The sequence below is a fragment of the Canis lupus genome, chromosome X (assembly GCF_003254725.2).
Source record: "Canis lupus dingo isolate Sandy chromosome X, ASM325472v2, whole genome shotgun sequence".
Classification (NCBI taxonomy): Eukaryota; Metazoa; Chordata; class Mammalia; order Carnivora; family Canidae; genus Canis; species Canis lupus.
The window spans coordinates 56,368,126-56,393,600 of NC_064281.1; the positions used below are offsets into that span (position 1 = coordinate 56,368,126).

Consider the following 25,475-nt stretch of genomic DNA (forward strand, 5'->3'; position numbering starts at 1 on the left):
TTGTTGCCAATAATGATATTTACCTTTTTGAGTCAAAATTAATATACTGGAAAACTTTATTCTGTCATTATAAGCTTGACAGCTTTCCCAAACTTAAGCTTTGTTCCAATGAAATTAGTGCTGATATCAATGTGATTTTTAATAGTGCAAAAAATGTTTTAGCATTTGTAATATTTATATAACTTAGTGAACCAATATTTTCCAAATAATCAGTATGTACAAGATGAGTCAAATATCTATTCAAAGTACAAGATAACCAAGGAATTTTAATATAACAGTATATAAAAATGTCACTGATAAGTTTCAGATTCCATATATTAACCTTTAAGACACTAACCATTTGTAGAGTTTTTGTGTAGTATCAAAGAAGAACATCCACAATTATCTGTAATGGTTATTAAAATACTCCTCCCTTTTCCAATTACATATCCATGTAAAGCTGAATTTTTTTCATATACTTTATTTTTTATTTATTTATTTTTTCTTCTTATACTTTAACAAAAACATCATAATACATTGTGGAAGCTGGTATGAGAAGTAAGTTGCCATTTATTAAGCCAGACATTATAGAGATATGCAAAAATGTATAGCAATGAGAGTCTTCTCATGACATTTTTTTGTCTTGGAAAATAGTTATTTTTTAAAAATCACAACATGTTGTCTGTGCTAATGTGTACTGGGTTTATTATCTTATTTTAAGTACACTAATAAATGTTTTAAATTTTTAGAAATATATTGACTGTTTAAAGCAAGACAATAACAATGTATCATGGGGTTTATAACATAGGCAAAAGTAAAATATAGGACTACCATAGCACAGGGGAAGGAAAAGGGAAATGGAAGAACACTGCAATAAGGGTGCTACATTGTACATGAAATACTGTAATACTATTTGAAGGTATAATATAAGTTAGAAATGCATACTGTAATCCTCAGAGCAACCACAAAAAATCAAAACAGTTACAGATAATAAGCAAATAAAAGAGACAAATGGAACCTTAAAAATATTCATTTAATTTAAAAAAGACAGGAAAATAGAAACAAGGAATAGATGGGACAAATAGGAAAATGGACTCAAACCTAAACATATAAATAATTTATGTAAACATAAGTGGTGTAGGCACTCTAACCCAAAGACAGAGATTGTCAGACCAGATTGGATAAGAAATCACGGCCCAACTATATGTGGTCTACAAGAAATTCAATTTAAATATGCAAACACAAATAGGTTAAAAGTAAATGAACAGATAAAGATAATCACACAAATAATAATAATAATCACACCCCTCAAATAATAATCAAATTGTCACAGATGTGACAATATTGAAATCAGACAAGGAATATTACCAGAGATAAAGAACAAGATCTCATAATAATAAAGAGGTCAATTCATCAAGAAAATATAATAACCCTAAATGTATATATGTCTAATAAAAAAGCTTCAAACATACATGAAGCCCAAATCAACATAAGTGAAAGGAAAAATAGCCAAATCCCAAATCATGGCTGGAGATTTCAACCTTCTTGGTAATTGACAGAACAAGCAGACAAAATACATAGGGATATAGAAGATATAAACTACAGTTTCTACTAATCTGACCTAATTGATAATGATAAAAAATGCTGTTCAATAGCAGGAAAATACACATTCTTTGCAAATTGCACATGAAACATTCACCAGGATAGATCATATGCTGGGCTGTAAAACAAATTCTAATATATATGAAATGACTGAAATCATGCAAAGTATGTTCTCTGAGCACAACAGAATTAAAATGAATGTAAATAGAAAGACATCTGGAAAGTCCTGAAATATTTGGAAATTAATTTTTAAAAACTCATGCTTCTAAATAACTCCATCAGTTACAGAAGAAAATTAGAAAATATTTTGAAGTAACTGAAAATGGAAACATCAAAATTTGTGGGATGCAGGTAAAGCAGTGCTTGGATGAAAATTTATAGTATAAAATCTTGTATTGGAAAAGAAGAAAGGTTTAAAATCAATAAACTATGTTTCTATCATAGACTAGAAAAAAACTAAAAGTCAATACAAAGTAAGTAGAAGGATGGAAATAACAAAGATATGAGCAGAAATAATAAAATAGAAAAGAAAAAAGTCAATGAAACTAAAAGCTGGTTCTTTGAAAAAAATACAATTCAATAAAACTGATAAAATCACAAGCTAAAACGATCAGGAAAAACAGAAAGAAATTAGCAATATTAGGAATGAAAGAGAATATCACTATAACTTCTACAGAGACACCAAAATGATAATAAAAGGATATTTTAAGTGAATGGGCAAATTCCTTCAAAGACAAATTATCAACATGGAAGCAAGAAGAAATAGAAAATCTGAATAGTTATATAACTATTAAAGAACTAGAATTCATAATAAAAAACCTTCCCACAAAGAAAACTCCGGGCTCAAATGTTTTCACTAGTGAATTCTATCAAATACTTAAGTAAGATACTAATTCCAGTAATGCAAGGTTTAACATTTAAAAAAGCAACAATTAATGCAATTTACTGTATTAACAGAATAAGAGGACACCATATGATCATTTCAATAGATGAGGAAGAAGCATTTAACAAAATTTAACACTCATTTGTGAGAAAACCTCTCAGTAAATTAGGAATAGAAGGGAACTTCCTCAACCCAACAAAGAACATTTATGAAAAAACCTACAGCTAACATCACACTTCATCATAAAAGATTAAGTGCTTCCCCCTATGATCAGGAACAAGACAAGGATGTTTGCTCTAACCACTTCTATTTAACATCTATTTAACATCACATTGAAGGTTCCAACCAGCATAATAAGGCAAGAAAAAGAAATAAAAGTCATGAAGATTGTAAAGGAATAAGTAAAACTTTCTTTATTCACAGATGACACGTTTGTATACATGAAACATGCTAACGAATCTACAAAAAGCTACTATAACTAATGAGTTTAGCAATGATACTTTATTCAAGATCAATATAAAATTAATCGGGTTTCTATATTCTAGCAACAAACAATTAGAAATCGAAATTTAAAAATATCATTTTAATAACATTAAAATCATGAAATACTTAGGGATAAATATAACAAAATTTGTGCAAGACTTGTTCCCTGAAAAGTATAAATGAAAATTTGAAATTAAAGACTTAAGAAAATGGAGAGATATAGCAAATTCATGGATTGAAAGATGAAATATTGTTGATGTTATTCCTCCCCAAATCAATCTATAGATTCAGTGCAATCTACAGATGCACTGCAAGACTGTTTTACATCAGTAATATACTTGTATATAAATCTACTTGATTCTTTTCAATGGCTACATATATTCCCTCATAGGAGTCGAGCATAGTTTATACAACCAGTCCATCAAAAATGGTCTGGTTAAGTAAATATTTTTCATTCATTAAATTTTGTTAATAAACTTGATTCAGATATATACATATACCTGATATATCTGTAATACATATACACATGTGTATATATGAATACATTACATAACATAACTGCCATACTCTATCCTGGATCATAGGGTCCAACTAGTATTACTGGATTACAGAACATTCTTATATATGATAGTCCATAAGCTTTATTACACAAAGTGCGTGATTTGCTAAATTAGCCATGTACTCTTCTTTTTATAGGAACTCATGTCACGTTTGGGATTTTTCTATGGTAGACATACTTGAGCCAGGCATATGGGCAGGTTTCCTTCCTCTCAGCTTTCCAAGCTGGGCCCAAATCTTCTTCTAGTTATGATTGCTTCCTTATTCCATGCCTGGCTGGCAAACTTGGTCCCCCAATTCCTGAGCTGGGAGTATCTCCCTGATCACTGGCTTTATGACATCACTGGTTGTATAGCTCATGAGCACTATGATTGAAATATCACCACTAATGACTTGTATTATTTGTGCTGGGCTTGTCTTCTCCATTCCTTTCCCTTAATTGCCAATCTAGTGTTTTCCCATGGACATGTATGTTTCCTATAGCTGGGATACCTGGTACTTCTTGCAAAGGATGGGTAGTTGCTACTAGAAGCCTTTCCAGTAAAAGGTTTCTGATTCTTCTGTCTTAAAAAGAGAAGTTTTCCAATGTGAATGTTGAGATGCTTATCATTCAAACACTCATTTATTCAGCTGTTCATTCAATGAATGAACACCACCAAGGTAGGTAGCTAACACTGTGTTAAGCACTGAGGGGAAATACAGACACCCAGAACACAGATTACCAAATGAATGATATAGACTATGTTATACGAGTGTACTTGAACTTCTTAATAGGTTTGCCTTTCTCAAATCTCTCCCTTTTGCAATCTATCTTCCATGTGCTACTGAGTTAGCTTTCTAAAAACTAAAGCTCCTCTGTTTTCACAGAAAAAAAAAGTATAAATAAACTCTGTAGTGCAGCGTTCAAGTCTCTTCATAATCTGCCTCCAATTTTCACTTAGGCCTTAGTCCTTCCCACTTTCCCTTATAAACTGTATGTTCTACTACTATATCAAACTTCTCACTGGTTCTGTGAGGCACCAGGTCCTTTTCAATCCTTGTTCCCTTTGCCTAGAATGTCTTTCGCTCTTCTTCACCTGGCAAACTCCCAATCAACCTCCAAGATTCGGTTCAAAGTCTTGGTGAAATATTTCTTCTATTCTCCCCAACTGTCCTGGATTTGAGCACATTGTTCTGTTGCCGTTATTAGATGGTGAAATTTTTGTGGGCACTGGGTTTACTTGTTAGTCTTTGTATCTCTGAATTCAAGCCTGGTAAGTAGTAGGGACCCAATGAATATTTGTTAAATGAATGAAGGAATAAATGAATGTGAAGAAAGAGTTCAAAGGGCCTTGGTATATTAGGTAAGGGATTTTTAAATGCACATGGCTAGAAACTGCACCTCGGAAGGCAATAGACAGATGAGGAAAGAGCATTTGGAGGAGGAAGATTATTATCCTAGGACACAGAAGAACACAAGCCCAAGACTGAAAGTGAAGACAGTGAGGGGTCAGCCAGACTGCAGCTGACTGCTGCAGTATCTTGACCTTTTCACTGATTAGATTTCTCAATTATCTTTTCAGCTTCTGGAGGGCAGGGTATTTTGTACACTTCTTTGTATCCCTTTCATATTTAATGCACATCTCCACAGTCATTTTTCCTATCATTTCGTGGTTCTTACTTTCCTCTGTAATATAATTATTTGTGTATCTACTTATCTCCCTAGAACTTATACCAGTCTCCCTCCCAGGATTCTTGAGGTAGGGAATGAGATAAGGTATTCATGTCTTTGCATCTTCCAAGTCACTTAGCTTAGTGCCTGGCACACAAAGGGTGCTCTGTAAATATTTTTTGATCTACCATTTGTTGATCTGATTATAGAGAACCACAAGGATATTTGTGTGCAACTGTGTATTGTGGAACAAAACTTATATATGTCTTCACACTGTGCAGTCTATTTTTGGCAATTTTCATTAAAATGTTATCTTGTTGTACATGGAAGACTGTCATTTCAATTTTCTTCTTTGTTCCTTCTTGGATGACTCACATCTCTTATACCAGAAGGATATGACAGAAGGGATTCAAAAAGGGTTTTGACACATTTATGAATGACAAAGTCATAAATGTCTGGGTATAAGGAGTTGTTGGAAACATGCAAAGGGGAAGGAGAAAACTTACATTTCAAAAGTGCCTATTATGTGCCACAAACTGTGCTAGGCAATTGGCAAAAATTGTGTATTATTTAATCTGGCAGAATATGTCAGCATAAAGACAGGACATGTCTATCTATAAGGCCAAACCTACATCTATTCAGGCACATAGCTTCTCTGGGTACCAGAGGCAATATTCATCTTTATTAAAATTTTATCAACCTTTTAAGACAGATGAATCTGTGGATTTGCATTTTTTCCTAGGAATAGAACATTCATGCTCAATTCAAGCTCCTATAGTTTAAAACTCCTTTTTGACATAATTTGATCAGTTTTTAAAGTCTCAATGCTTTAAATTACAATGCAATCAGAGATAGTCCCACAGCAATAACAGCAATTACATTCGTTCACAAATGTAATTTGTTTGCTTATCTTTATATCTCATAAAGGTTCCAAATACTGAACAAAGGTTAAGTCAAGAAAAGTGACTTCTATTAACCCTGACACCAGCAAATTGTCTCAAATTATAGCATGTCTTCTATTTGTATTCTAGACACATTGAGTGGTTTTTCAGAGATACATATTATACCTCATTTGTGGTTAGAGGAAAATTAGAAGGGAATTAATGTAAGTTGTTTCTGATTTTTAAAAAATATTAGTAACTTTAAAAAGAATAATGCTCCCAAGTGCACAGATCCTGCATCCGGCAGGAATCAAAACATAATCAAAGTATCATCTCTACTCCTGGGAATGGCTTGAGAAAAGTGGGGCTGCAGGTACTGGTTCACACATTGGTTTTATTATAAGTCACACAATCCAAGGCCTACAACTACACATCTTGATTTGTGATAACATGCTTCCTGCCAGGTGTGGGGGTGAGTGGGAAGAGAAGGGGTATGCCTTCAGATAAGGGATAATCAGCACACTCACGGGGCTCAGACAGCTTTCTGTTAACCTGTTTTGAGAAAGCTAAAATAGACATGTTTGTTTCAGAAAGTGTAAAGCCTATCTCATAGGACTAGAGAAAATGGCAAAAATTCAAATGAAGTTTCACGTTTTAGATGGTCTTCCTCTAGCCTTTGTGTGCCACTAATTGCTGGAAAAACACCAGACATGTTCTTGTGGTAATTATGTGTTTCTTAAATTTTACATTAGCCGAAGAAAACCGAAAGACCAGGACTAACCCCAAAGAACACAGGTGTGACATACCACCTATGGGACTTTTTATAGATAGACAAGAACCTAGCTCATACATTTTAAAAATTGCTCCTTCTGTTTTGAGACTACAGGATGAAAATATGCACATATTCCAAAGAGTTCTTTGTGTGAACAGGTGACCCCTTCCCACAGTCTCTGTAATTAATTGAGAAATTAAAGTTAGTTGGCCTTTGAGATCTCTTATAAAAAAAAAGGCAGAAGGTCTTGGATATTTTGGAACAAGAGTCCACTATTCTGCCAAGACAGTGTGTTATTGTTATTGGAGTGTCTCTCAACAAAACGGTATTGAGTGGTGAAGACGTGATTTTGATTAGGTGGAATGACTCAGCTCTTCCCCTTAAAGAAGAGAGGACTTGTCAGAGCCTTACTTACCTCATGATCTGGGATCTCAGAGGATAGTGTTTTCCCTAGGATGACCCCGGTCAAGTATGTCCAGCATCGAGCTGTGTTGGCAAGGTTATAGCCTCCTGTCTCCATCAAGAATTGTGAAGTTAGGAAAGAACAGTCACAAAACAGCAGGAGAGGGAAGGAGGGTAAGGAAGGAGAGAAAAATGTTTTAATAAAAGGGCTAAAAAGATGACTCCAACTTGCAGAATTTCACCTAAACATCCCTTTATGATGTTTTTGAACCACTTGGTAGGCGGACTTTAGTGAGTTAGTCAGAGCATGCACAGTGTGGAACTGGGAATTCTAATGCCGGCAAAGATTAAAGAGGCCCTCATCTCTAACAAATATGCATCCAAGGATTCCAAGCTCCTCAATTTCATCAAGTCATCAGTAAGACTGAGATCCCTGGAACCCAGATCTCTTGCAGCAACCGACCCAATGTGAAGGTTTCTGTGATGAATTTTGCAACTATTTTATAAAATGGCTGCTGGCTGTGATTTGTATGTTAAAACCATTGGTCGATACAGTCCTAGAAATATTCAGGAAAGAGAAATGGAAAATGCTGACAGAAATAGACTTCCTTCTTTCAATATTAGCATTCCTTTTCTCCACAAAACACAGGCCTAGTGGCAGAGATCAAAGAGAATGAGATGAGGAAAGGACTATTGATTGATGTTCTGACCCATCTCATCAGGTTCTGTCACAGTCACCCAGCAGCCATATTATACTGGCTAATAATCAGCATATTTTTGCACTGAATAGATGTGTTCTGCCATGCAAGCATTAGAATATTGGCCATTAGCTAAACTCCAAGAGTGTAAGGATGAAATGGAATGATTTCCTAATCTCAGTGTAGCCTGAGGGAAATAGAAGCTAGTCTATTTTAGGTAGGGTAACCATATAATTTATTGTCCAAATGGTACACTTTTAACAGTGAAAGGGGACACTACTAATAATTGCACTGGGATAACATTCATAAATTGGTCATCTTTCTCTTAAGCCTTGAAAGCCTTACTCCTTGCAAGGTCAGGGATACTGGGGATTTGGAATGTCTTTTAGGCCTTAATGGGGTCCAGTGAAGCTTGGGGACATGGCCATCTCCACTAGTTGTCTATGTACTACTGGGGATTGAGAATTTAAGAGAAATAGAACACTTATTACTTTCAACAATCCTGATGTAAAAAATCTGAATTCAGAAGATCAACTTAGTTGGTATGATTATCTGATTACAAAAAGATTCACTATAGATTTTAAGTAGTAAGCTCTCTGTGGTATATATACAATGATTTGATTTGCAAAAATTCCATTTACACACAGGAATTTTCAGGAATACACATATTGCATAAGAAGAGTTATATATACAAAAGCCAAAATTTTGGACTGAGAAAGCAAAGAAACTTTGAAAATGCTAAGTAAAGGCTATAGCCACAAATAAAAGTTGAATTTGCACAGATGTATGTTGTGGAAAGGGCTTTTTTCTTCCCCCTACCTGTACCTGAATCATAACCAGCATCCTTTATGCTGTCAAAGGAAAGTAATATGTCATACAATACTTATCGAATTTATCTTTTCCCTGAGTTGAAGTTAATAGATGTCTTGCCCGCTTTTCATAAGAGGTTGTCTCTTGTAAGCACCTGTAATTTTGATCCCTCTAGGATTTGAGGCTGCTAAAGACCAGGCTCATGTGTTTGAGTTGAATGCTACTCATTTTCATAAGGCCTTCCCACAACCTCCTCTAATTTGGTTTTTACAGTGGGTTGACAAAACAAACTATTAGCTGTTCCATAATACGTGCATTTTAAACTCAATCTGCTTGACTGTGTTATTTTAACACACCCACACCAATCCATTCATCCAATGAAATAAAGATTGTTCCAGATAGAAGATTCTTAGCAAAGAATCTTCAAAGGTAATAAAGAGTAAAGAGTACCTTTCACAAACGTGTAAATGCATCTATTGAATAGACCCAGCTTTATGTTGATTAAGTAATACAAAACATCAGTATACATTGAAGGCAAGGATGCCCAAGAGACTTTAGATCTCTCAATTTTGCTTTATTGTAACAAATCTATGCTTTTTTTTGGGGGGGGGGCTGGGGGGGAAGAGAAGTCATTCTTAAATTCAGCTTAGATATTTAATTAATTCATGTGCTTACTTATATATGAGTAGACTTAGACTTTTAGTAGTATGTTTCCAAAGGATGATTATTAGAACTGAGAGTCAAAAACTATACTGAGAGAAGATGGATTAAAGTCCACTGGAGTTAATATCCGCTATTCTTAATATAATCTGATGGCACCTTTAACCAAAGAGCCTTCATTTCAGGAAGTAAAACTTAGACTTCAGAGTACCAAGGAGTCAATGCACATGCCAAGCTGAGGAGAAGTATGTCACAGTACTTCCTTATGCTGAATTGTGAAGTGGGCAGAATTCTTTGACTTAGGCTTCTGGATCACATGTAGGTTGATATTATCCAATCTAAGAAAGCCAAGTTTTCTCAGTGTCAATGGACAAAATGTGGAAGAAGGTCAGCATATTCTCCTAGTGACCTTCCTTTGTACTCACCTCCTCCCAAAATGAGTGTTGCCAACTGCCACTGAAGGATGTACTTAAGACATTTGCCAATTCCCACTGGAGTCATGTTAAAGGAGCACATGGGATCCCCAGCAATTGTATCAGCTCCCAGCTGTAAGACCACTGCTTTGGGATTAAAGGCTATGTATACTTCCTTTAGTACACTGTAGAAAAGAAAAAGGATATAAAATGTCAGATAAAGATAGGTCAGTTTGGTCTAGGGGTGGTGGCGGTGGGGCAATTGAAGGTAGAGTTGAGTTAGCAAATAGTGAAGGAAAAAAAGACCCAACCTATTAAACTCATCAAACTTTCCATCTAAAAAGGGTGAATCAGACTGTACATAAATTATACCTCAAAAAATTGATTAACAAAAAAAATTTCCCCCACCTTTACCTTACCAAGGACCAAATTTATCCTTGTTTTGGAACTCAAACTTCCTTTAAATATTCATATTAACTTAACTTCAGCAACCATAGGACATAGTGTACATATTTATTCCATTTTACAATTTGGGAAAGTAAGACATATACGCTGAAAATTTCTGATAATTTAAGATTGTCAACATACTTTGAATTTATTATCTTGCTGTCAATGAAAATTGCTGAAAAGAATTAACATGCTTTGAAAGCATAGATGTTATCAGCTTACTTTTCTATTATGCTAAAGGACTTCTGGGTTATGAAATGTAGCCCTCCCTAAATCATATGTAACCAGAATATTATAGGGTAGGAAATGATAATAACTGATCCAAAATTGTAAATCTGAAAGTACCCTAAAGAATAAGTTGTAGTGAGCAATAAGGTGAATAATTTTGGGTAGAATCATACAGTGCTTTTAAATCAATCTAATAGCTTTTTTCCTGACATAGATGAAAAGGAAATTGTCAATGTGACAGATGACCTTAATCAGGCTTCTAGTATTATCATTAATTGAACACTGACACTGTTCAGAATACATTCTTAAGGTCCTTGCTCTCAAGGGGCTTACAATCTAGTTTCCAGACGAAACATATACCAGTCCTCATGGGTCTGAGTTACTCTTACAGAGACATATAAACAAGTGCAAATTAACATACTTCAGAGTTGAGAAAATACAGAGTCAGAAAGTGATAAAAATGTTGGGGTTAATGACCCCTTCATAATCAACATGTCGAATTATACCAGTGCAGCAAAAACAGAAAATTCCAGATCCTTCTAAAACTGCAAAAAGAATTCAGGGATATAAAATATCATTCTCCCAAATTCATATGTAGCCAGGGTATTGAAACTATTGAAAAGTGCTCAGCTGCAGAGGCATTCTTTGACTCAAAACTGTTTTGTTTTGATTTCTCATCTATGCAAATATTAAGTGATTGTGGAGATTATAAGAATATTATAAACTTATGACATATGATTCTTAATAGAGAAATACTCAAGCCTATTCTTTCTCTCATGTGCTTTCTCCTGGTGCAGAGAGAAGATGAGCCACCTGAATAGTTAGCTAACATTTATTGAGCATCTATATATAGCACCCTATTAGCTGCTATCAGGAGACACAGAGGAAGGCATGATATCTGTTCTAAAAAGGTTTTTACTTAACAGGAAGAAGGGGGAGGCAGGAAAAACTAATATTTCTTCATTCATTCTTTCTTTCATTTTGCACATATTTACTGAGTGGCCTCTCTGTGTCCAGCATGTACCTGTACCAGACGTTGCAGGAACAAAGAGGAATATGACACAGCTCTTAATCTTCCTGTGGCTCAGAACAGAGGGGAAGACTCATACTATGTTAATCAGTAATTAAAATACAATGATAAATGAAGTATCAGAGATGGCACAGAGAAGGGAGTAATGGACTTCTCTAGAAGATGTTAGGAAAGGCTCTACAAAGGTAACTTTTGACTTGGGTCTTAAAAGATAAGAAGAACTATAAGGAACCACCTATTAAAATGGCTAAAATGAAAAAATACTGATAACATCAACTGCTAGTGAGGATGTGGAGAAATTACACCACACATAGCTTGTGGGTGGGAATGTAAAATGGTATAGCCAGTTTAGAAAACAGTCTGGCAGTTACCATCAAAATTAAAAATAGACTTACCATATGACCCACCAATTGCCTTCTTGGGCATTTATACCAGAGAAATTAAGACTTACTTTCACATAGGAATTTGTATACAAATATTCATAGCAGTTTTACTTGTAACAATCCAAACTGGAAACCACTCAGATGTACCTCAGTAAGTGAATGGTTAAGCAAACTGTGGTACATCCATACCTCTGGAGTAGTGTTTATCAATAAAAAGAAACAAACTATCGATAAATTAAAAAAAGAACAAAACTTGGATGGCTCTCAAGAGAATTATGCTTGGTGAATAAGGATAATCCAAAATCTATACTGCATGATTCCATTATATACCACTTGTTAAATAACAATTTGAAGGATGGAGAACAGATTGGAGATTGCCCGTAATTAGGGATGGGTGTGGCTATAAAATAGTATATGAAGATAACCTTGTGGTGATGGTACAGTTTTGATTTTGGTGGTGGTTGTCATAATGCAATCTATTTGTGTGATAAAAATCTCATAGAGCCCCCCGCATCCTCCCACACACAAGTGCATATATAGTTGGTGAAAACTTAATAAGCTCTATGAATTGTACCTATGCCAACTTCTTGATTTTGATGTTGAATTATAATTGTGCAGGATGTCAACATTGGAGGAGGCTGGAGGATGGGTGCATAGGACTTTCCTGTACATTTCTTTGCAACCCCCTTTTAATCTATAATTACCTCAAAATAAAAAGTAAAAAAGAAAGATTAGGAGAAGTTTACAGGCATATGAGGTGAAGATCCTGAAGTTGGCAGCAGGAATGGTTGTGAGGGTTATTGGTAGGAGACTAGGTTCAGAGAAGAAATTGCACACACAAAAACATGGTGGCTTGAAACAGGCAGTGGTGGGAGTCAGGCCAGTGAATAAATGTGGGTTGGGGCACAAAGGGCCAGATATGCCAGGCAGGCTAATGAGTGGAGATTTTTACTTCAAGAGTGTGTAACATTTCAAACATTGTGTGCGTCTGTGTGTTTACATGCATGTATGTGTGTTGGGGGAATGATCAAATTTACATTTTGAAAAGATACTCTGGCTAAAGCATAGAATAGGCTGAAGGTTATCAGGGGGCTTTTGCAAGTGAGGACAGCTTATGAATTGAGGGCTACACGGTGTACACTCTTAAAGACTGAAAGTCTTCATTTGGTTTGATAGTCAAATAGGAGTCACTGGAGAAGTATAGGTACTGATGTTGCTGAAAAATGATGCTTAGGAACTTTGATTTTTGCTGTTGCATGGAAGTCCAAAGAGAGAAAGTCTGGAGGCAGAGGGGTTGACAAAAAGGATATCAAAGCTTCTAAGCACAAGAGCAACAGGAAGCAAGGTAAGACAAATTTGGGGGAAAAAATGAGAGGGCTAGGTGACAGATTGGGTGGGGGTGGGGGTTGGTCAGAGTAGAAAACACACTGTGCCAATTCCTCCAGAATTTGTAGGATGGAGAAAGAGAAATGGAAATATTCCTTTTCCTATTACTACTTCCAAATCCAGTATTCTTTCCTCTCATCAATTTCTCCTCTTTTGAGTCCATGTCATTTGCTTATACACTCAAACACTATCAAAAGTCCTATCTAAAGACCTACCAAGGTACTCTTTCACCTCCCTTGAGGACTTTAGCACATGGTCCATAAATTTTTTTGTCTCTCCCTTTCCTTGTCATTATTTTTTGCAGTTCACTATTCATTTGTTTACTCAGATCTTGATTCAAGCATCTATTCTTACCTATGCTGGGCACTAGAGATAGAGAAATAGGTAAGACCCAGGGAGCATCTTGTCCAGCAGGGAAAGAAGATGAAAACAAATAACTATGATAAGTGCTATAATATCCATCCATTCATTCAAAAAAATGTTAACCAGGCACTACTGTATACCAGGTACTATGTTGGGCAATGGGTTTACTGTATTGAACAAGAGACCTGCCTCTTCCCCCTGTGACCCTTCTAATTCTCTGAAATCACAGTTTCTTACCTTTTGAACAATGATGTCCACCTGCACTCCACTTTAGTTATATATACACATAGACATGCTTTGGGGCCTGATTAGGAAGTGCTTGGAAATGCTCTCCTTCTAACATCCTGGACTATGAACTGCTTTTTCTGTGTACAATTTTCAATCTTCCTGTTGAACTTGTTCTTTTTTCTCATTTTAACTCCTATTACCTTATCATTCTCCTATTTTCAAAGTCCACGAGTCTATCTTTTGTCCTCATTTGCTTCCCAACTCATTTTGGAGAATATGATTAGTCATTTCAAAAACTCTTATTAGCATACTTAATTCCCTCACACCTTTGTCATTTTTGCCTTGTCAATCCTTAAGTTCTTGGATAAATCACTCTATCATAATTTTCTGCTCTATTCTGCTGGAGAAAGCTGAGAAGTCAAACCAACTGCTTCCTCTACAGTTTATGCTTACAACTCCAATTCAACAAATTCCATAAACATTTTTTGAGTGATTAATATGTGCCACTCCCTCTGTGCAGCTTGACAATCATTTGCTTTACCTCTTGTTGGTGAACAATTACATTTCTTGCAGCATCTAGTCTAATTTTTTTTTTATCTCACACAATTTTTTTTAATTCCATAAAGGTTTTTTAGTTAATAACAATCTTCTTTACATCTCAAATTCCTCACATTGATGTGAGACAATTTTTTTTAATTATTATTTTTTATTATTGGAGTTCAATTTGCCAACATATAGCATATCACCCAATGATCATCCCGACAAGTGCCCCCCTCAGTGCCCATCACCCAGTCACCCCAACCCCCCTGCCCACCACCCTTTCCACTACCCGTTTGTTTCCCAGAGTTACGTGCCTCTCATGTTATGTCACTCTTTCTGATATTTCCCACTCATTTTCTCTCCTTTCCCCTATAATCCCTTTCACTATTTTTTATATTCCCCAAATGAATGAGACCATGCAATGTTTTAAAAAATATGAATATAATGAGTATACATTCTTGATGCTAAAAAATCAAACAAAGTCTATCAAATAAAAGTGAAAAATCTCTCTCCATCCCCACTCCCTCTTCAGAGGTAACTGCTGATTCATGACACATGGCTTCAACCAACTCCGTCAAGTTGACTGCCTCATACTTGACTGAGCTGGTTGAAGTTATGTGTAATAAATGCCTTCCTCTACCTCTTTTCTTTACCTGACAATGTCTTGCCTCACATTCCTCTTTTTCCTCGAGGCTGATTTCACCACCCAGGCACTAGATTCTTTTTCCTATTGCTCTAAGGGCCATGTATCACCATTAAGCTCTTTCTTCTATCTTTAGTCTTTGCCTTCCCACTAATTCTGTTCCTTTAGGTTTAAGTTGCCTATCTCCTCCTCCCCTTCTCAGCACTGCCAAATTTACCCACTTAAAGGCCACCTATCCATCTTTGCAATCCAGTTTCTGATCTTATTGTTCTCAGTTTCTCTCTTGAGGGGAGAAAGACCTCTGGGTTATGATAACCAAAAATTTTTTTGTTATCTTTTTTAATTTCTCAGAAGAAACTGTCAGTTGATACTACTAAAAAATCTGCAGATGGTCATCAGTGGCTACAGCTCCATTAAAAATATTTTTAAATCTTTATAAAAGCAACTTTATTGATATTCACATAATATACAATTCCCCATTTAAAGTGTACACTTCAACAGCTTTTAGTATATTCACAGAGCTGAACAATCATTACCACAATGACTTTCAGAACATTTTCATGATCCCCCAAAGAAACTCTGTACCCATTAGCTGTTACTACCCATTCCTACCACTCTTCAATCCCCAGGCCCTGGCAACCACTAATCTACTTTCTGTCTCTATATATTTGTCTGATTTTGACTGTTCATATAAATGGAATTATATAATATGTGGTTTGTAACTGGCTTCTTTCATTTAATATAACATGTTCACAGTTCATCCATGTTGTAGCATATATATATGTGTGTGTGTGTGTGTGTGTGTGTATCAGTACATTATTCCTTCTTATGACCAAACAATATTCCCTTTTCTGTATATACCAAATTTTATTTATCCATTCATCAGTTGAGGGACATCTGGGTTATTTTTACTTTTTGGCTAATATGAAAAATGCTGCTATGGACATTTGTGTATAAGCTTCTGTGTAGATAGATTTTCCTTTTTATTGGTTACATTACCTAGGAGTAGAATTTTTGGGTCATTTGGTAACTTTGTGTAGAAAGGTGACTTGCAGGTACAAGAAAGTTTATGGCAAAAAGTATACTTTCTGGGCAAGATGACTGAGGAGAATCATGGACTGTTTAATTTGCCTCATTTATAGGAACTGTCAGATTGTTTTCCACAGTGGTAGCATCAGTTTACATTCACATCAGCAATGTATAGTATATGAGGGTTCCAATTCCTTACTAATTTACTAATCTTTACTAATACTTGTTATTTTCTGTTTTGTTTGATTTCAGCCATCCTGCTGGGTGTAAAGTGGTATCTCATGGTAGTTTTGACTAATGAGTATCTTTCCATATTCTTTTGGTAATTGTATATGTTCTTTAGAGCAATGTCTATGCAAGTCCTATGCTCAGTTTTAAATTGGGCCATTTGTCTTTTTAATACTGAGTTGTAAGTATTTGTATATTTTAAATACACAATTTGCCAACATATAGAATAACACCCAGTGCTCATCCCGTCAGGTGCCCACCTCAGTGCCCATCACCCAGTCACCCCCACCCCCCGCCCACCTCCCCTTCCACCACCCCTAGTTCGTTTCCCAGAGTTAGGAGTCTTTCATGTTCTGTCTCCCTGCCTTTCATTTTCTTGATAGCATCCTTTGAAGCACAAAAGTTTTTTATTTTGATGAAATCTAATTTGGAGGATCAGCTTGGCAATCTCTACAATGTCATCTGTGATTTACACCTTCATTTTAACTGTGTTGAACCTGTCATCTTACCTCCATCTCTATTCCTTGTCTCTGTTGATGATACGCGATCCTTTCAGTCACTCATGTTCAAAACTTTGAGGCTCTTTGTGATTCCTCCCTTTCCCTGCTCCTCTTCAGTTACCAGTCTTACACCAATCTCTCTCCTTCCTATTCCTTCCTCTCCATTCTCACAGCAGTACTAGTCCTTATGACCTCCTTTGTCGATTACAGCAATAGCTTCCTTTTTTTAAAGATTTTATTTTAATTAATTAATTAATTTTTGAGAGATACAGAGAGAGAGAGGCAGAGACACAGGCAGAGGGAGAAGCAGACTCTATGCAGGGAGCCTGACGTGGGACTCGATCCCGGTTCCCCAGGATCAGGCCCTGGGCCAAAGGTGGTGCTAAATAAACTGCTGAGCCACCCGGGCTGCCCCAAAGCAATAGCTTCCTATTTAATTTTCCTGACACAAGTCTCTTACTTCTTCAATCTATCATGCACACACACTAGTATCAGATTAATTTTCCTTAGGGATTGTTTTGATCAAGTCACTTCCTTACTCAAAACCCTCAATATCTCTATATTGTCCTTAGATAATGCATACAATTCTTAGCCTATAATTAAAAGTCCTTCATGATCTGATTCCAGTCTACCTTTTAATCTTATTTTCCACTAAACCCTTAACTCGGATTATTCTGTAGGCAAGCTAAACTGTCCATGGTTCACCTCAGTCACCTTGCCCAGAAAGTATTCTTTTTGTCATAAACTTCCTTGTGCCTACAAGTCACCTTTCTATACAAGTACATCATATCTACTTTTTAAAAAATATTTTATTTATTTATTCATGAGAGGCACAGAGAGAGGCAGGGACACAGGCAGAGGGAGAAGCAGGCTCCATGCAGGGAGCCTGACATGGACTTGATCCCAGGTCTACAGGATCAGGCCCTGGGCTGAAGGCAGCACTAAACCACTGAGCCACCAGGCTGCCCTCATATCTACTTTTTAAAGGCTAGTTCAAGTTCCAGCTCCTTCATGGGTAAAAAACTAATAATAATAGCAGCTAACATTTATTGAGTACTTTATTCAAAACATAGCATTGTTCCTTGGACTTTATATGTATTAGCTCATTTGACTCTTTTAACAATTTATTAGGTATTATTAATTCTATTTTATAGATGGGGAAATAGCACAGAAGAGTTAAGAAATCTGTACAAGATATTTAGCTATTAAGTGGCAGAGTTGGGGTTTGAACCCAGGCAGCCTGGCACCAGAGTCAATGCTTTAAACTACTATAGTGTACCTGCTTCCATGACTTACCAAGCTGCTACTCATCAGGAGCTTGTGCTAGCCACTTTATACACATTATTCTGTATAACAGCACTCGCAGGCACAGCATTATTATTTTTTGTGTTAATCTTGCTAAGGAAGCTCTGATCATATTATTTCCTCACTCTAAAATCTTCAGCAGCTCCCCAAATGCTCACAGAGTATAGTATATGATATAAAAAGAATACGGTACAAATTTTTATAGTTAAGAATCCCAGTTCTTGCATGATGATTCCCATCCACTTTTCCAATCTTCTTTGCAACTTGTCCCTCTCATACACTTTACAGTACAGCCAAACTAAACCAATGTTCTTTGTACATAGCTCAGCCTCTCCTGACTTTGATCTTTCTGTATCCTCTGTGTAGAAAATATCCTTCTCTATAATCTCCATTTAAACTTGACCCAGGGCAGCTCGGGTGGCTCAGTGGTTTAGCACCGCCTTCAGCCCAGGGCCTGATCCTGGAGACCCAGGATCGAGTCCCACGTCGGGCTCCCTGCATGGAGCCTGCTTCTCCCTCTGCCTGTCTCTCTGTGTCTCATGAATAAATAAATAAAATCTTTAAAAAAATACTTGACCCAGATTTCATACACATATGCATATTCACACTTTGTAAAGATATAGTAATTAGCTACCCTTTAGAGGCCAGATCAAATGTTACCTCCTCAATTAAGTCTTTTTCTGAAGCATTTTCACCCTTTGAGTACCAATAGCATTTTATTTTTTATGGTTCTTATAACTTTCTACATTTTATTTTATTTAACTCTAATTGATCATAAATACAGATGTATATTCCCTTATGTATCTATAATGTTAAAATTTCCATTAACTTCCTTGTAGGTAGAATCAATACCTTATACATAGTGGGCATTCAATAAATAATCATTAAGTGAATAAATGAATAAAATATCACTCTAGATTGCTTTTGGGAAAGTTTCCCTAACCACTGTAACAGTACTGTTTGCTACACAGCAAATCATTAATTTTAGGTTTTGGAGAAGTCTAAAATCTCTTCCCCAGAAAGGAGGCAGGGGTGGGGGGAATAGGAAGGATGGACAGGCATCTCATTACATTAGATTAGTAACTTTCCTAGAAACACACATGATATTTATTTGAAATGTATTTTCTTGATGAGAAACCTAATACTTCAGTATTCAGCAGTCCGGTTTTCAGACAAGGCTATGCAAATGAGGAAGAGAAGCTGTGGCAGTTGTTCCTATAGGCATTGATTTGCTGAGGGCTGTGAGTGCCTGATGAGGATGAAAGCCAGGGGTGATGACATTAGTGATGTTTTTAGATAAAGTGAAAAGCTCAAGAACCAAATTGTAGAGTTATCCTCTCTTCTTTTATTCCATCAGGGTAGACCATAGTTTCTAAGGTGTGCTGTTGAGGTCATTCACTTGTGCCACTTTACCTCTAAATACCAGAGGCGGAACCTGGTTTTGTCTGGTTTATTTTTAAATACTTAAAGCCCTAAAGGATTCAACTTGGGGCAATGGGATCCCAGAGAGATGGTGTTACAGTTACCCATAATCAATGCTGATGGTAGGATCAGGTAATCCAAATTTGTCATTCTAGCCAGACTTCTGATGGGGCAGGATCACCTCCTAACTTGTTAACTTGCAAACAGCCTAGACAAGCCTTATCATCTTTATGTTTTCCAATAAGCACTCTCAGCAACCTCTAAAGACTTCCTCAACAGAAATTTAAAAAGGAGGAATTCAAAGTTGAAAAACCAAAAAGGGTAGGATGCAGAGGGGGAGAAGAGAGAAATATGTGTTACTAATGCTGTTCACTCCCCAAATCAGCCTGAGCAAAGTTATTTCCAGCAGCAAAACCTTTTCTGTAATATAAATTTTAAACCTATTGCATTGGATGGAATTCAGAGGGGGATTGTGTTAAGGACTCAAAGTATCACTAATGGAGTCCCAAATGGGAGCTCTTCAACTTTTCACAGGCATGTTTTCTCTAAATTCCCTCAATCCTATCTCAACTCAGGTACTGCTGACTCATTCTGCAAAAACTCAACATGTCAGGGAATGCAGCATATGGTAAATGCCTCAGTGATTCCTGAATATTTTTTACAAATAGTTCAGAGATGCAGAGAAATAGTTCAGAGAGCTCCTTGCAATGAGGATGATGTGTCATTTTGTTTGGGGCCATGGGTACCTCTTGGCCATATCCAGAAGACATCTAATTTCTTAGAAGTTTCTCTTTCTGCTTTTAGCATCAGACAAGCTGTACTGGTTTCTAAATTAAGATCTTTAGTACAAAAAAAAAAAAAAAAAAAAACCAACCAAAGAACCCAAAGCCACAAAATAAAACAAACCCCAAGCCCCTAAACTCCTAACTGCTACCCCCAATAAACAATCTTTACATCCCTTTGGCTGTTTTAATTTTCAAGATGCTATTTCTTAACATTTTACATGGACATCTTTCCTCTCATTGCTGAGTCTATTATATAGACACATGAATTCTAATTGGCACTTCTTTCTTTGCTACATGCCTTACAAGTACGTAATTCTACTCATCAATTATATGTCATCTTGGCAATAGAAAGGGCTGTGCACTATTTTTAGTTTATTATTACTTAATCTCTTTACCTCTTTGAAAGAAACCATTCTCATTCTCACAGGGGAAAGTGAGTCATTCAGAATTAAAGGACCTTAAAAAAAAAAAGAATTAAAGGACCTTACCAGTGGCCTAAAGTGAATCATTAGAGTTGGAATTAGAATCTAATTCTAATTCAAATCCAGTGCTCATTTCACTCGAGCCCAGTGCTCTTTATTAGCTCTTCTTATTCTGAAAGGCCATAGGCCTGGGCAAGCAGAGTTTATATTATTGGGCAGAGGCTAGGGTGAGCAAGAGGCATGCTGGTTTGGAGAGCTAAGGCTAGAATAAATAAACAAACAAAAAACCCAAACAAAACCAAAATGGAAGAAGACTTAAAAGAATCCTAGATGTACTAATAACTGTTTGTTTTTGGGTAGGACATTTCACTGCTCTGTAACCACCAAGACCATTCACACAGCACAGATTGCATTCAGCTCTATGTCACATTTGGGCATATGTTTTATCCACCTTCTCTGCAGCCTCCACAGCACAGGGTTCAGGGAGAACACTGTACTTGGGGTCAGACAAATCACTTTACTCCTCTGAACCTCAGTTTCCTTCTCTGTAAAATAAGAATATTTTCTCCCTTACAGGGTTATTCTGAAGATTAGACGATAGAACATTTGCAAAAGTCTTCTCCCAGCACCAGGCACATCCTAAGCACTCTCTAATGTTGAATGAATAAATGAATGGCCTGAAGGCAGGCCCTTTGATTGCTATGCCAATTCTTTCAGCCCACTATGATACTGTTGAGTTCAGCACAGCACACCAAGGCAGTGAGTTCCCAAATAGTACTCTAATGTTCCCCCAAGGCAGAGAGCAATTTCAGTGTCACTACCTGGTTATACCTGTTCTGGGAATACAGTAATTCCTTTTCCAGTGCTGCCAATCTATTACCTTTCACCAAACACAAAATTCACTTTAAGAAGGGGCAGAAACACAAATGCCTTTCTGTTAAGATAGAGGTTGGGATAATATATTATTAAAATTGAAACCGACTTCTCTGATTTCTTGGGCAAAAAATCAGATGGAAGCCAAACAGCTATTTGGCCTTTGCAGACCCTGGATAGTGATGCCCTTGGGGGAAAGGAGAGAGCTGGAATCATTCCAACCTGTAGTTGCAACATTTGTGTGTGTACTTACTGCTCGTGCTTATGCTCTCTGTGCTTAGTTTTTATTCTCTAAGCCTTGCAGACTTTACAATTTACCTAGAGCATAGTTTAATACATATAGGTAGAAATACAGGCCTGTATCTCTGTTTCTCATTTCCTAATCATATTTCCTATACTCCCTATATACCTGATACTTCTTTTTCAATTCAACTGCTCTAATTTTCAAACTTAGATAGAAAATAATGATTTGTTAGGGCCAATAAACATGCCCCTAGCTCTTCCCTCACTCTTCTTTACCAAGGGGAGCCTCCCTAAGACAAAATCCTGCCATATAGTTAGCACCTGGTGTAGCTCATCAAAATAAAATATCGTTTCCCAGATGATTGGAAATTTCTGCAATGCTGTCACACAATGAGGTGTGTAAGAAAGAGTTTGGGGATTGATTTTCATCATTAACTTGATATTGCATGGTTTTTGTGAGACTTAAAAAATGCATTTTTATTACTTTTAAGTACTACACATAGAATAACTCCAATTCATCATATTTTATTTTTCTGAGGCAGGATGTATTTTTAACATGTCTATGTTAGAGTATCTGGTGGATCATTTAGGATCAGTGTCCTGTTGCTTGATGAAATCCAGATCACTTCAATGAAATCCAGATGGGGAAACTGGGTCTCTGGCAATGGCTGCCAGATCTTCTCCTTATGAAATCTCTCTAGTCTGTATGCAAATTCAAAACTCCATATTCTAGAAATCCCAAACCAATCAAGTGGCGCTCCACTTCTTAGTTACTGGACTAAACACAGGGAAGCGATTCATTCTTCCCTGAGGAAATAAGCATGTCTTACATACATCTATTTTGGCACAAAAAGGGCTGGCTAAGCAAATTAATAGTGTAAACAGGATTGCACTGGGGAATGTTTGTCCTACTTAAGAAAATAAACTTTTTGTGTATTTTGTACACATCCACTTACATACAAATAATTGATATGCTAATTATCAATGATTCTTAAAGCTCCCTCCCTGAGGTGCTGTATGGCACTGTTAGTCTAGTTTGAATTACTAGCATGTCCAGTGCTTGAAAGTAATAAAAATGCATTTAAAAATATTCCATGATTCAGACTGACTTTCCTCTAATTAAGCTGAGTTAGTGAGGCTTGCCTATATTTAAATAGGATAGATCTTTTTCTACTTTCATTCCTAATATATTTAAGGTGCCCCCACACCCCTTCTGCTACATTCCTCACCTTCCTCTTTAGGATTCTTATGGTTGGAGTGGGTGCACATAAATCCTTTTCCCTCCAGTTTACTCTTCAGCTGTACTGTAGTCTCTAGGCAAACACATTGCCTTTAGTGCCTGGCACACATACGTACACTTTCACTTGTTAACTTGATAGCTGGTTATTTAATATGGCTTTTTCTGAGGAGTCTTTTCTTTGGCCCTTCTTTAAGGATCAATGGGTATGTCTCTTTCCTGATAGCGCAGTGGGTAACAGTGCTCAGAGAGCAAAGCTCAGCCCAACTTAGCATTGGGCTTTTTTGTCAGGTGGGGGACATCAGATTTAACTTAATCTCTGTACAATCCATGTCAACAGAATACAACGAGGAAGCTCATCAGTGCTGGAAGTTGCTGGGTGAACAGCAGTGTCAGGCAGTCATTCAAAGCTATAATATATGAAAGCAAAGCCTAAAGGGTAGTTTTTCTAGGCTAGACTGAAGGGAAGGAGCAGAGCAGTGATAAGAGAACACTAGAGGGGGCAGAATTAGGATGGGGGTGGGGGGGGTACATGGCGTATAGCAGCTGAGAGGAGTTAATATGATTTTGATGTCAGAACATTATATCAAGCACAGATACTATCAATTTTAGAATTCTTTTCAGAGCAGCCCTGCACTAAAGGGTATAATTCTCAAGATTTCCATTTAGGAGCAAGGTCTTCCTGTCTCTGGATAGTTTCGGAGCATGTTTTAGCATCAGAACCTATTAAACTGCTGTGGAAGAATCAGGTCACTTTTTCCAGGGGGTAGGGATCATTCAACACTAAAAAGAGAGAAGAAAAGGTGCACACCAGATTGATAGAACAAACCCACAGAATTCCAGGAGACTGTCTTCCTTGAATTAAATGAAAAAATATTGCCTGTGAAGACTGTTTGCTGGAGTAGGGTGCTGTCATGATGTCAGGGCTACTTGGTGCAGGAGTTAGGAACTCCTGGTCATGAAAGACACAGGCCAAGAGCGAAAAGAGAACAATATAAGAACTGTCCCTCTAACCACCTGGATTTAAAGCTCAAAGGCTCAGAGATGGAAAAAAAAAAAAAACAGTTCTCTATTATAACCCTAACTAAGTACTGGGGATAGGCAGGGTAAACTCACTGACAGAGGGTACAGGACAATTTAGATAATTGAGCTCAGTATCCTCCCTCCAAATTATTATATTCTTAGGCACTTAATATAATTTGATTTTAATATTTTAAAAGACACATCAAAGTAGGAACAATAAATGAATGGCCCATTTCGGCCTCATTTTCACCTGTGTCTAACATTAACAGTGAATTTAATTAGAGTCTGAGTCATCCATCTTCCAGAAACAATAGGCAATTTTATATCTGCCATTCCACATAGAGCCAGGATAGAAGTTTATCAACTAGAACAAAAGCATTTAATACAAATATCTTACTTATAGAGCACTGAGTTCAAAGTGTAAGGCTTGGAAAATGAATTAGCAGATTCTGTTGCCTTTATCACTGGGCCAAAGTGAGCTAGTGATGATCAGGGTGCTGTAGCTATGACCCAAATGAAGAGGGAGAAAAATTCTGTAAAGGATTTTTACCAGCTATCATGTTGTAATAAAAATGTAAGTAAAGCTATCTAGAAATTCATTCTTAAATATAAATTTCCAGAGAATTTTTCCCTTCTTATCAAATGAAAGAGAATTTCAAAATATTTGTATTGCTTAAAATTTTTATGTGTGAACATGTACTTGTATTGCTTTTGCTATATCACCAAACCCAAAACAGTAGGCTATAATTTTTGAGTTTTCTTTCACTGAGGATCTACCTACCTGATTGTAAAACTGAATGATAAGGAGTTTGGAATCCCAAGTGTAAGATAAATTCTAGATGATTTATCATTACAATGAAAGAAAAAAACCTATCATCATTAAAACATCTCTTCTTTAAATATTAACATTAAAAGTCAATAGTGAATGGAAACTTTTCACTTAAATTTCCTTTAATGATGTCCCTTTGTTCTCATTTTATTCCATTGGTTTTGGATGAATAGCTTATAGCATGGATGAAGAATCTCTACCCTACACATAGATATGGCCTTCTGCCAGGACCAAGAGATGATATAAATTATGCCTACAGTTGTAAAAATGCAAAATATTAAAAATCTTTGGACTCCTGGGTGGCTCAGTGGTTGAGCATCCACCTTTGGCTCAGGTCGTGATCCCAGGTTCCTGGGATTGAGTCCTATATCTGGCTTCCCATGGGGAGCTTGCTTCTCTTTGCCTGTGTCATTGGCTGTCTCTCTGTGTCTCTCATGAATAAATAAATAAAATCTTTAAAACAATCTTTAGCAATGTCAATCTAAAAAAACACACAGGAGATGGATGTAATTCCATGAGAAGACCTCTATAAAAATGAC

General features: G+C 36.5%; 1 protein-coding gene across 11 annotated transcripts in view; it reads right to left on the minus strand.

Annotated features, from left to right (window-relative positions):
* Positions 1-25,475, minus strand: part of HDAC8 (histone deacetylase 8) — a 218,122-nt gene that overhangs the window by 119,777 nt on the left and 72,870 nt on the right. For 5 of the 11 annotated variants that reach the window (XM_025466192.3, XM_035712016.2, XM_025466190.3 and 2 more), the window contains 2 exons: positions 9,805-9,977; positions 7,225-7,319 (listed from right to left, as the gene is read on the minus strand). In XM_025466192.3, coding sequence (XP_025321977.1) covers positions 7,225-7,319; positions 9,805-9,977 — 268 coding nt within the window. The other 6 variants (XR_007409310.1, XM_049107256.1, XR_007409309.1 and 3 more) reach the window with 5 other exon arrangements.